This window comes from Brassica napus, chromosome A2, assembly GCF_020379485.1.
Source record: "Brassica napus cultivar Da-Ae chromosome A2, Da-Ae, whole genome shotgun sequence".
In the NCBI taxonomy this organism is placed as follows: domain Eukaryota; kingdom Viridiplantae; phylum Streptophyta; class Magnoliopsida; order Brassicales; family Brassicaceae; genus Brassica; species Brassica napus.
Genome location: NC_063435.1, coordinates 18,944,271 through 18,957,510, shown reverse-complemented (window position 1 = coordinate 18,957,510; position 13,240 = coordinate 18,944,271). Strand labels below are relative to the sequence as shown.

The following is a 13,240-nucleotide window of genomic DNA, read 5'->3' as shown; positions in this document are numbered from 1 at the left end:
AGCCGTGTAATGAGAGGCCATTTCTCTTCCTGCACTTTCACCCGCTTGTACACTTGAACCAGCTCCTGATGGACCAGCTTCAATTGCTTCAGCAGACAGGTTAGCTCTTGCCTCTCGATCCTTTTTGAATTTGGCTGGCTTGAGATGAGGGTGTAGTATCCAACACTAGCTCCTCTTGTGTCATGGCTTCTTGCAATGATCATAATTGCCTCCAAACCTTCTATCCTCGCCATACTTCCTCTTATCAGATTTGTAGGCAGCCTTGTTAGCTTGCACAACTTCCTCGGCCTTGTTAGCCATTGATAAGTCTCCTTTGCCATAAAAGACACCAAGCGACCGTTCCTTTTTCTGAATCTGAGAACACAATTCCTCATGAATGGAAGGTTTGATGACCTTAGAATGTGCTTGATCACATCACTGAAGGCCGGATTTAGAGTCAAAAACAGCCCAAACACCTGATCTTGCTCACGCCTCTCCATGAGTATCTCTTGATCAGTTGTATTAGGCCTTAAAATTTCAAGCTCGGTCCATAAAGACCTATACTTTCCCAAGTGTTTGGTAAACTCCTCCTCCTCTTGCATCAGTGTGTTGATGGCTCTCAACTCAAACACACGGCTCAGATTGGTGATGTTTCCAAATGTCTTCTAGAGTGTCTCCCACATGTGTTTAGGAGTCTCGCAATAGCTTTAAGCTTCTAGTAGATTGACTTCAAGGGATCCTTTTAGCATGGATAGAACCATTAGATCTTCTTGAACCCATTTATTTTCTTCAACAACTGCAAGCTCTCTTCCACCTTCACCTTCAATAGCCACTGGTTTTGGAGCTTCATCGGTAATGTGGCTCCACAACCCTAGCCTCCCAATGGCTGTCTTCACAAGCCTAAACCACAAAAGGTTTCCCCCACCTTTGAGGGCAATCGGAACCGAGACAATCTTTTTTCCTTCCATCTTGTCTTGCTTGAACTTCACCTAGAACACAAAAAAACACAAACTTGAACGAAGCTGAAGAACACTAGATCTCAATACCAAAGCCAACCTTGCTCTGATACAATATGATTTTAGAGAAAGAGAATAGGTATTGACAGATTAATAGAGATTAAGTGAGATTAAGAGAGATTTATGTATAAGTGTTTGAGAAAACCATGATAAACTAAACGAGATTCAGAAAACTCGTGTATGTTTCATTAAGAGAGAGGTTACAACTTAAATAGAGAGTTTACAAGGAAAAGAATCAAAGTAGAGAAAATATAAGCATGTGAAGTCAAAGAGGAGTGGAGCACCCAATTCAAACTGGCCAATAAGAGTCCTCAAATTCTTTAGCATCTAAGAATCTTGGACTAAGATGCTTTTCCTTTCCAGCCCTTGACAGCCTGTCTAGAAGCGCCTCCCTTATCCTCTCCAACAGTCAGAACCAAAGCTGATGACCAAGGTAACTTCTCATGCCTTAACTACTTACCAAGGTGACAAATTTTCACTTTTGGTAGATGTTTGGTCGATCCAAACTGTACGGCCGGTACGGCCTAGACGGCCTGTATGGTTTGGTCGACCCAAACTCACCATCCTTCAATTCTCTTCTACTCTTCATTTCCTCATCTTTATCAAGCTCCAATCTCCTCATAACTCAACAGAGATGAAGGTGAGTCAATTAATCATTTCATGTGCCCGGCAGCTAGGAGGGTGTGGACGCAATCAAACTTCCCTTTCCCTCGCAGAGGTTTTGAAACATGTTGATTCTGAAAAAAATTAATTATCTCCTGAGTCCTCCAAAAGAGTTAAAGATCCCTGACGAGATAGGCCGGTTATTTCCATGGATATTGTGGATGTTATGGAAGAACAGAAATATGTTTCTCACTTAAGGAAAAGAGTTTGCAGCTGAAGATACTGTTTTGAAAGTGGTAGAAGATTCAAAAGAATGGTTTGATGCCCAGAAGCTAGCTCTTTCAGAAGATGAAGCTCTGCATTAAAACGTTGGGACTGCTGTTGGATGGGAAATCCCATTTGAGGGGGTTGTCAAGTTCAATGTGGCGATCTCGTGGTCAAGAAAAAAAAGAAGCTACTGGGAGCATCTTGGATTGTACGTAATGACCAAGGTGACTTCTTATTGCATGGCAGAAGAGCTTTTCGAAACATAAACTCAATTATGGATGCAAAATTCTTGGGGATGATGTGGGCTGTAGAATCCATGGTTAGTCACCATGTCCATAAAATTATCCTTAAAACGGAGGCGCTGTCATTTTAAAAAAGTCAAAATATAATATATAATAAAAAATCTAATTTTTTATTATATAGTTAATGTGATTGTTTAATTTTTTAATAATATAAAATTAAACAAAAATGAAGAAGGATGCAAAAATTATTATCAAATCTTTATTATTCAAGTCATTAGTTGTCATATATATGTTAATCATATTAGGTAATTTTGTAGCTTTTATTTAATGAAAAATACATGCTTCTTATATTTTGGGTTCATATAATGTTTCCTAGTAATTAAATTTAGACCAATATTTTTTAACTGATTCTTAAGCTGACACGTAAGCTAAATTGATATCATAATTGAGTGACACCTAAGCATGGTCTCTTATTAATTAGTACAAAACTAAGGTTACAACTTTTTAAAGGATCATCAATTAATATATAGGAGATTTCTAATAATTTTAACCAGAATAAATTAGATTAAAATAATGTATTAGTTGTTAGTTTCATTACATTTTTAACATTGTAGTATCAAAGTGTATTACTGAAAACTATACATGCTTAATTGTGCTTTAGAAGTTTCATATTAAACATTAGGATTAATAACTTTAATAAATAAATATGTATATTTTATTAAATATATCAAAACTTATATGGGATTTATTTAAGTAAAATTTTTGTGAAAATATATTAAACACATTGGCCTATCTAAAATCAATTGATAGCTTTTTAAGATCATTTTCGTTTATGGAATAGGCCCATTAAATCAACACATTTTATATTTGTTCATAAACAAAATTAGGCCCTTAACTATAACAGTTTTTTTTTCCGGGAACAATTTCGAATAAAAATAGTTGATGAGAAGTAATTTATAAACATATATTTAGGTTTTCTTTATAACATCATAATTTTATTGATATCAAATCAATGTAACATATTACATGAAACATAAATTACACTAAACATGTTGTTAGACATTATTGACATGATGCTTCATACCGCATTCGTAAGACAAGTTGATTTGCTAGGGTTCTAGGTTTTCGACAAGTCAATGTTCAAAGCACCAAAAGAAAAATCAAACTGCCATTTTTCAGCGACATCAAACTTCATCAATTGAATCGCGAATAAGAAAAGTACTTTGAATGTTCAACTAATTTGATAGATGGATTAAGTCTAACAAAAGGGTGAAATCACCTAGTATATTCCATGATTCCAATATATATCGAGACATAATAAGATCAGGGCCGGCTCAAATAATTTATGGGCCCTTGGGTAAAAAGAAATTTCAAAAAAAAAAATTACACATACTTTATGGATAATCTAAAATTTTTTGGGCCCCTTTTCTTAATTTTTTTCTTCAAAATTGGGCCCCATTTTAACACTAAAATTGGGCCTTGGGCCCACGCCCCCCTTGCCCTAGTGCCTAAGCCGGCCCTGAATAAGACAAACTCTGTTTTGATGAAGATTAGAAACAACCTTTACCTATCTGAAGGCTTTATCACAAACTGTATAGACTATAAAATTGACTAAAAGAACAGAGCTAGAGGTATAACATCTGGTAGAATTACAATTACATATGATATTTAGATGATGAATGTATATAGACTCAAAAGAACATAGATATCTGATATTGTTAATTGTAATAATCGTTTTTGTGTGTATCTCAGTAATATTATGGTTTTAATGTGTATCTTGATGTATCCAGCAAAGCTAATGATGCTCTGAATTAGTAGAAGTTGTCAATACCAGAGAAGAAATATCCACTTTTAGAATTAGATTCAACAAACATTCATAGCTAAGTCTTGCATTGTTATTTATTTTTTTGTTCTGATCTATATATATATATATATATATATATGTGAATGTAACTAATTGGTCATGTATTCTCTTTCAGAGAATGTTCTGTCACATTTGGATGTATCGAAGAAACAGAGACGCAGGTTAATTCACTAAAAAATATATTTAACTTAAAGGTTAGTTATCCTTTGTTGCACAATGTTTAAGGAATGGTTTGCAAATCTATAAATGTATTTTCAGTGCTTGATTCTCGGTTGCTGTATCTGTTTATTTATTCTTGTTTCTGTATTTGTGTGTCAGTTTAGTTGTTGATTCTCTATTTTTATATCTACTTCTTGATTTTCTGTTTTTCCTTTGGCTATGTTTTATGTTTGTAGTTCTTCTTGATTCTCTGGTTATTCTTCTTGCTCTGTTTCTGTTTGTTAGTTCTTCTTTATCATCCAAAAGACAAAATTGATTTCACTGACTATAAATAATTTATGGTTGGAACTCCCAAAACCCAAAATGATTTTACAGTTTATGCTTTGGTTACATGTCTGTTCGTTTTCTGATACTAATTATAACTGGACTTTAAAACCCTTTTGGAAAATATTTTAAAGTTTATGTGTAGTACTGTAAAATATTTTCTTTTACTTGAATGTTACAATTAGTATCAGAAAACGAGCAGACATGTAACCAACATGTTCTGGTTACCGTGGAGAGAAGATGTAGGAACCTTATTTTACTACCATAGAACAATTGATATTTGTAAAGAATAATAAGAACATAAACTAAAAATTCCAATACCGAAATATAAAAAATAAAGAAGAATTGCAGAGTCGAGATAATTAATCTATTTCCTTAAATCTTTAAACGCCCCGTAGTGTGACGGTTTTATGGCGCTCAGATTCCCAAGATACAACTGCAGCATTGTTTCTGTTTACCATCACCGAAAAACAAAATCTATCGAACCTTTTTTTTTTGTGATGTACTCTCAGACTCAAAATAAAAAATATACTAGCATAACTATTCTGAGTAGAGGAATGTGTTGGTGTGTGTGTTTTCTAAATGGCTCACAAGCCTTTATATAGAAAAATAATGAGAAGCACAAGTTTCATTTTTCAACACAAAAATAAAACATCCATGGTGCACTAATGGAGTTTATAATTCTTGTCATTATTATGTAAATTTATTCCACATTTTGACCAAGAAATTAAAGAATAAAATTATTATTGTTTTGACCAATTCAAACAAAATAGTATACTTTAAAATGGATTTCTTTTTTTTATTTTATCAATATAAAACATTAACATATATTTCATTTAAGTTAATGAACATGAAGTCCAACTAACAAATCAAAACTCAAATCCAAGTTCAAATATCCAATGAGTGTATTTGCTACTTTATATAAGTTTCTCAAATCACACACATTAGACCTCCATTTCTCATTCAAATAAAACTTCATTTTTGACATATGAATACACTATTCATAATGTTCAAAAAATAGTTCCAACAATCCCCCACATGAATAGAAATGACTCTAGACACTAGACAACTCCACAGACTTTCTAGACAAGACTGAACTTCCTAGACAAGACTCGACAAGACCTAACTAAGGACTTTTGAGAGTACAAACAAAAAATCCACTGCATGATGAGTTGGTAGCAATTTTTCAGCCTTGAACCAGTCATTGTTAATAGCTATCGGATTTACTCGGCCAGGAGGTGGCCATGATGTCTTGAACCCCCCGGGGTTTGGTGTAAACCTAGACAATAGCTATAACACAGCTTCATTCTCTCACAGAACTAGGTTCTCTATTGTGTTCAGTTTGGCCGTGAACAGTCCTGGTTAATCATGAGTGAACTTGGAGAATATAACATTTCCTTCATTCTCCTAGAAACGGCCCCATTTCACACTCACAAGGTGATTTGCCATTAGCTTTGTTTAGAGGAGTATCATGTACTACTCCATTCATATCTCAAAGCTATGGACACAAATCATTAAAAGCTAATGCTTATCCTATATTCCTTACATGTAGCACTGTTTAATCATCATAGGAACTGAGTATAGACCGAAGTCTTACAGTGCTTTTGGCAGATTTAGTTTGACTTAGTTGTCTCCTTTAACCAACTTCTTGGGATCTCCAGTCAGTTAGGTAGAGTTACCGCCAAACCTCATCTTAATTCACAGGCGACCCATTCCTTTAGATTATATTACAATTTGATCCATGACACACCTTTAATTTAAAGGATCCTAGGTTGTCATCACAGTGAACATAATCTCTTGAGATTAGTCGAGATCAATTTGTTTAATGATTTTTGTCATCTTTTATTCAAGATACAATTAACCATTATATACAAAACTCAATGCATGACACTAGTTTTTTTTTTTAATCATATTGGGATAACTATCACTAAGTTCATTTGACCTCTTGCCAACAACTTTATATGGTAAGCAAAGCTTCCCCCACATTTCTTGAAATAACTCAGAATATGCACATTTGCATTTAACATCTCTTAAGAGTTTAGAAAGTTAATCTACAACTCCTTTAGATTTAAATGAATAAAAAGCAATTTCGAAAAATTATTACAATTTTCTTGAAAAATGTGTTTCATTCTTATCAGGACACATTTTATATACAACTATTTTCATAGTTCTCTCAAGTTGATTTATAAATCTAACTTGTATGTTTTGGATCTTTTCCAAACACATATTTTGCTTCTTCTTTTTTTTTTTTAGCAAATATACATATCATTACAAGATATTATTTTTGCCATCAAAACCAATTTTATATGATTATTCTCAACCATATTGACTTTAAAAACTACAATACACATGTCAGTTTTAGTCATGTTAGTCTGAAAATTCTCATTGTTTTTGCATGATCAATCTTTTTACAAATTGCATTTAAGCATTGATGAAATATAAATGTTTGATCAATATCAACAAACATTTTATTTCCTATGGCAAATGATTTATATGTGGTAAACCTCTCCCAAATTTATTTTGGGGCGTCGACTCACTAAATCCATTTCCATCCATACAACTTGATCTCTCAAAGATCAAAATGCTTTTTATAACTATGGTATCACCATACTTGAAACTTGAATTCTTTTTCATTTCTCATGGTCACACATTTACTTAATAATTAAATTAAGTTATTCCAAGAAAAGAAATCTGAAACAAGAAATCAAAACGTTAAGCATTCCTGATAATTAAAGCAAATTAACACCATCAACCCAGTCAAAGCACACATTTTGACCAATATTAAAAAAACAAAAAAAACTGATTAAATAACCATTCAGTCAATCAATTAATTATTATGAAAATTAAGAGTTGGCAAACCCCATTCCAAAACGTTACCAAAGACGTTCAGAAAATGGTTTTCATTGTCGCCATTAAAGGTCTTGATGATATGATCGCTTAAGTTTCAAATTCCTTTTTCCGTTTGACGGAAAGATGAAACCTGTTCTTATGAAGAATAAAAGATATCAAATTCATTAGCTCCAAAATATTAATTATTTTAATCAATCTAACAAAAAAAAAAAATCTCAAATAATCAAGTTTCAGAAATCAGAAGAGATAATTTCCCAACACCAAGAATTCTCTAATTCTTGTTTTTCATAACCTGTTCTCAAAAAATAACTTTTAACAAATATCAGTATTGTTAGTGCAGAAGCATAAACAATATTTAAAGATTTAAGAGTGTAGGAACCTTATTTTAGTACCATAGGACAACTGATATTTGTAAAGAATAATAAGAACATAAACTAAAAATTTCAATACCGAAATATAAAAAATAAAGACGAATTGCAGAGTCGAGATAGTTAATCTCTTTCCTTAAATCTTTAAACGCCTTGTAGTGTGACGGTTTTATGGTGCTCAGATTCCCAAGATACAACTGCAGCATTATTTCTGTTTACCATCACCGAAAAACAGAATCTACCGAACCTTTTTTTTTTGTGATGTACTCTCAGACTCAAAAAAAAATATACTAGCATAATTATTCTGAGTAGAGGAATGTGTTGGTGTGTGTGTTTTCTAAATGGCTCACAAGCCTTTATATAAAAAAATAATGAGAAGCACAAGTTTCATTTTTCAACCCAAAAATGAAACCTCCATAGTGCACTAATGGAGTTTTTAATTCTTGTCATTATTATGTGAATTTATTCCACATTTTGACCAAGAAATTAAAAAATAAAATTATTATTGTTTTGACCAATTCAAACAAAATAATATACTTTAAAATGGATTTCTTTTTTATATTTTATCAATATAAAAGATCAACATATATTTGATTTAAGTTAATGAACATGAAGTCCAACTAACAAATTAAAACCCAAATCCAAGTTCAAATATCCAATGAGTGTATTTGCTACTTTATATAAGTTTCTCAAATCACACACATTAGACCTCCATTTCTCATTCAAATAAAACTTCATTTTTGACGTATGAATACACTATTCATAATGTTCAAAAAATAGTTCCAACAGAAGAAGGCTCTTGGCACAGGAGTTTCAGGAAGGAGCAGACAAGGTCTCAACATCAAGAGGAACGTGCTCGGATCCCCGTAGCCCCAAGAAGTGAAAGAGTTTCCTGCAGTGAAACTAGGATGGAAGTGGCAGATGAAGGTGAGATTCAGGTGCCGGTGAACCAACAAGTGGAGGACGAAAGAACACAGGACCAGAAACTCCCATCCCCGACTTTTCTTGTTGAGTTAAAGGATGAAGGTGAGATTCAGGTTTTGGCACTCTCAAGAGTTACATTGAACCCATACACTTTTCCAACGCAGTCACTTTATGCGAACATGGATTACCTATTTTTGGAGGCTTTGTCCATAATTGGAAGATCACCAGTTTGCTTGGATTTTATGGTATATATGGAAAGGGCAAAACAACAAAGTCTTCAGTAACTTGGATATTGATCCCATAGATACTCTTAAACTGGCGGAAACGGAGTCCTTACTTTGGGCCGAGGCGCATAACTCACTTACACGAGAAATCGACCAAACTCGTTCACCAGTAGAGGCGATTATATCGGTTATTCCAGGTCGATGGTGTTTTACGGATGGGTCATGGAAAAAATCAGGACACATTTTCGGGACAAGGGTGGTACAACACACTGGAAGGTTTTGTTGGTTTAATGGGAGCGAGAAATACAAGAGCAAGTCAGTCGCCACTTCATTCGGAGATGGAGGCTCTTATATGGGCAATGGAGTGTATGAGGAATCTACGACAATTTAATGTTACTTTGCAACGGATTGTTCTCAGTTGGTGAAGATAGTTTCAGAACCAGAAGAATGGCCCGCATTTACATGTTATCTAGAAGATATCAAGATCCTGAAAAGAATTTTTCACAGCTCAGAGCTCATCCATATACCAAGGACGCATAATTCAAGGGCGGACAGTTTAGCATGCAGTGCAAGAAAGCAACCCGCATTTGTTCACCATATGGATGCGGAGTTACCGGTTTGGTTTACAGAGTCTATATGAGTTTGTTTGTTGCTGACAAAAAAAAATGTAACCAACACATAAACTGTTTCATGTAACAGTTTATGTGTTGGTTACACTTCCTCCGTTTTCCTTTACTTGATGAAAGTTATTCCAATGTCTAGTCTATCCTTCTTTAATTGTGGTAATATGTAATTTACTTTCAATCGTAAATCATTAATTAGTCAAATGCAAGGTTAAATGAAGTCCAAAGTCATTATATTATGCATAGGATTTTGGAAAGCGTCATATATTTTGACACAAAATAAAAGTTCTAAAACGTCATATATAACAAAACAGAGGGAGTATATATTAAGAAATGAAACAGAACTCAAAATAAATTGAAGAAAAAACATTGACTATTTGTTTTGGAGGAAAAATGACATAGAAGACGTGAGTTGGATAAAGATCCATATCCCTGGATTATATGGTATATTTGGAAAGCAAAGAATGATAAATTTTTCAGAAAAATAGATAGAGACCCCTTGGAAACTGTCTGACATGCTGAATTCGAAGCAAACAACAAGTAAGGGGAACAAACAGTTAGAATAACCCCCATAGCACATAACAAATTCAGAAAGATGTCTAATAGATGGTTTATGGACACATGACGCATTCTTTAGTGGTTATGGATGGACATGGAAAACCTCAGGAGGAACAACTCAGCTATTGGGAGCAAGAAACCAACGCCAAAGAATCTCACCACTTTATTCGGAGCTTGAGGCTCTTTTATGGGGGATGGAGTGCATGCTTCAATTATCGACGTGTCAGTCTTTTGGCACCGATTTTAAGGATCTCGTCTCAATGATTCGATTGTTTTTATTCCTCGAACTGAAAATATATCATATGATTCATTAGCTAAGATAGTGAGATCCTTTCATAGGAATATATATTACATTGGTTGTTCTATTCCGGTTTGTTCCTCAGAACACTTCAAGTTTGAGTAATAGATCAGCCGTTCGATATAAAAAAAAAATAATAAATTGAAGAAAAAACTTATGGTTTTGGAAAATATTCTTTCATGAAAAAAGAACAAAAGCAGAATAAAAAACAAAAACGAAAGATTGAATCTCTATAGCAGCTTCAAGACAAAAACAAGAAATTGATGATGTAGCTTATTCTTAACGAGTAATGGTGTAGTTATGTTGTGAAAGTAGTGGTTATACCTAAATCACTAATCTAACTTTAAAACCCTTTGACGTTTGTTAAGAAAAAACAGGTAGAAACTCCTCTTGTATCTCTTCTCCTCCATCATGCTAACTAGAATCATTTTCCTCATCGCCGTCTCTACTTCTGTTATCGTCGTCCTTCTACTTGCTTTATTCTCGCCCGTTCCTGATTATGACCCACCAGAATCACTATTCTCCTTCTCTCTCTATGTTCAGCAAACTCAAATCCCGTCCTCCTCCTATATCTCTCGCAGGTCAAGTCAGCGCATGGCCGAGACCCACCGCAGAGGAGGCGGAGGAGGAGGAGCATTGATTTTCCGGCGTACTCTCACTGAGGGACCCGATAACAATTCTCGGATAGTGGGGAAAGCTGAGGGATTTATAATCCCGCATGAAGACTTTGCTAATTCGAATTTTAACGTTATATATTTGACGTTGGAGAGTCCTGAGTACACGGGGAGTGTTAGTATTAGAAGCAGAGACATGGCACATAAATTGGAAGAGGTTATGGAGGTTGTAGGAGGGACAGGAGCTTTTGCCTTTGCTCGTGGAATTGCCATGTTCGCTGAAGTTGGTGCTGAGGAAGAAGCTGTAACCACTTACCGTGTTAAACTTCTGCTTAGATTTCCACATACTTCTAAAATCGATCCACAATGATGGACACTTTTTGTTTTTACATATTAATAAATTTATATACGCATTAAATACTTATTCTGTAAGAACATTAGCATTGGTGAACCCCCTTTGTTATTTTTTCGTGGGCCCATGAACAGTTATGAACTCGGATATGCTGTTTTCTGTATTAGTGAACCCGAAGAAGTAGTTCATAGGAATAAAATAATAATATTAATTTAAAAAAAAAAGAAATTTAAAATATTCAAAAAAGATGAATAAAATATTAAAACATATTATTAAAATTATGAAAAAATTTTATTCAATACATTAAAAATACATTACATAAATTGAGAAATTTTTCTAACATACATAACTTATTTATTCATCTTCATCACCAAACATTTGCAAAATATTTTCCACTAAATCAGCTTTCAAACGATGATGCTTGTTGCCATCTCGAACTTCTCTCCGCATGGCTAACATATCAGGGGTGACATTTACACTATCTCTGCTTCTCGCCTGCGAACTTCTGCTAGACTGTCCTGTCTCAAACTCAGATGTATCAATTGGAGCGTATCCGTCTCGTTCGTCCTCTACTATCATATTGTGCAATATGACACAAGCTATCATTACTTTTCCTATCCTTTCCTTGTCCCATTGTAGAGCTGGGTTCCTAACATTTGCAAACCTCGATTGCAATACTCCAAAAGCCCGTTCGACATCTTTTCTGGCGGATTCTTGCATTTCTGCAAATTTCTGTGCTTTACGACCTTGAGGAAGTGGGATGGATTGGATAAATGTTGCCCATGGAGGATAAATGCCGTCGGTAAGATAGTAGGCCATACGATAAGTGTGGTTGTTGACCTTGAACTTCACTTTAGGGGCTCGACCATGTAAGATGTCATCAAAAACTGGAGACCGATCAAGAACATTGATATCGTTTAGGATACCTGGTAAGCCGAAAAAAAGTGTGCCAAATCCAAAGATCTTGTGATGCCACGGCTTCTAAGACAATTGTCGGCTTTCCCGAACCACGTGTGAACTGACCTTTCCAAGCTGTTGGGCAGTTTTTCCACTCCCAGTGCATACAGTCGATGCTGCCTATCATCCCCGGAAATCCCCGTACCTCTCCAATATCGAGTAATCGCTGAAGATCCTCGGCTGTAGGTGTTCGTAGATACTCATCCCCAAACAATTGTATTATTGCATCAGTGAATTTTGCCAAACATAAACGTGATGTACTGTCAGCCATCCGGAGATATTCGTCATATGTATCTCCTGACTGACCATATGCGAGCATACGTATCGCTGCCGTACACTTTTGAAGTTGAGATAGCCCGTTCCTTCCGGTAGCATCTCTTCTTTGCTGAAAGTACGGAACTTCAGTACTTAGACGGTCGACAATGCGAAGGAACAATGGCTTGTTCATTTGAAACCGCCGCCTAAACATATCTTGTGTGTACGTTGGATTATTACTGAAATAGTCGTTGCATAGTCGAATGTGTCCTAGTTCTCGATCTCTTTCAATATAAGCTCGCCTCTTTGGTTTGTTGGTTTGACCATCAATTACTGTATCGATGAAATTATCAACTACTTCATCGACCAATTCATCAAAAACTTCATCCGCTTCATCACTTGATGAGGAAGACATTGTTGATGATATTTATTGTAATATTTTTCCTACAAAAGGCAATAGGGAGGAATTTTTTAATAAACTTTTTTTTTTTGGGTTTTAACCTTAGTTTTTTTTTATATTATTTTGGTTTTAACCTTAGTAAAGTTTTTCATTAAAATTATAAATCAGTATATTTCTCTATTTCTCTTCAATTTTATTTTGGTTTTAACCTTAGTTTTTTTTAATATTATTTTGGTCTTAACCTTAGTAAATATTTTCATGAAAATTATAAATCTGTTTATTTCTCTTGAATCTTTTTTTTTTTGGGGTTTTAACTTTAGTAAATTATAAACTTTTTTTTGGTTTTAAATCTGATAATATAGA

General features: G+C 34.4%; 2 protein-coding genes across 2 annotated transcripts; one reads left to right on the top strand and one right to left on the bottom strand.

Moving 5' to 3' along the window:
- Positions 1–4,127: 4,127 nt before the first annotated feature.
- Positions 4,128–11,376, top strand: LOC106364712 (dirigent protein 2). Its single transcript, XM_013804229.3, has one exon. The coding sequence runs from the start codon at positions 10,711–10,713 to the stop codon at positions 11,281–11,283; it is 573 nt and encodes a 190-aa protein (XP_013659683.1). The 5' UTR covers positions 4,128–10,710; the 3' UTR covers positions 11,284–11,376.
- Positions 11,377–11,619: 243 nt separating this feature from the next.
- On the bottom strand, positions 11,620–12,892 carry LOC106363279. Its single transcript, XM_048752999.1, has 2 exons — positions 12,289–12,892; positions 11,620–12,191 (listed from the first exon to the last, which is right to left on the bottom strand). The coding sequence occupies exons 1-2, from the start codon at positions 12,890–12,892 to the stop codon at positions 11,620–11,622; spliced, it is 1,176 nt and encodes a 391-aa protein (XP_048608956.1).
- Positions 12,893–13,240: the final 348 nt, after the last annotated feature.

Coding starts and splice junctions, on each gene's coding strand:
- LOC106364712 (XM_013804229.3), top strand. CDS start 10,711: ATGCTAACTAGAATCATTTTCCTCATCGCCGTCTCTACTTCTGTTATC.
- LOC106363279 (XM_048752999.1), bottom strand. CDS start 12,892: ATGTCTTCCTCATCAAGTGATGAAGCGGATGAAGTTTTTGATGAATTG. Junction 12,192..12,288: donor CTGCCCAACAGCTTGGAAAG/GTCAGTTCACAC, acceptor TCGGCTTACCAG/GTATCCTAAACGATATCAAT.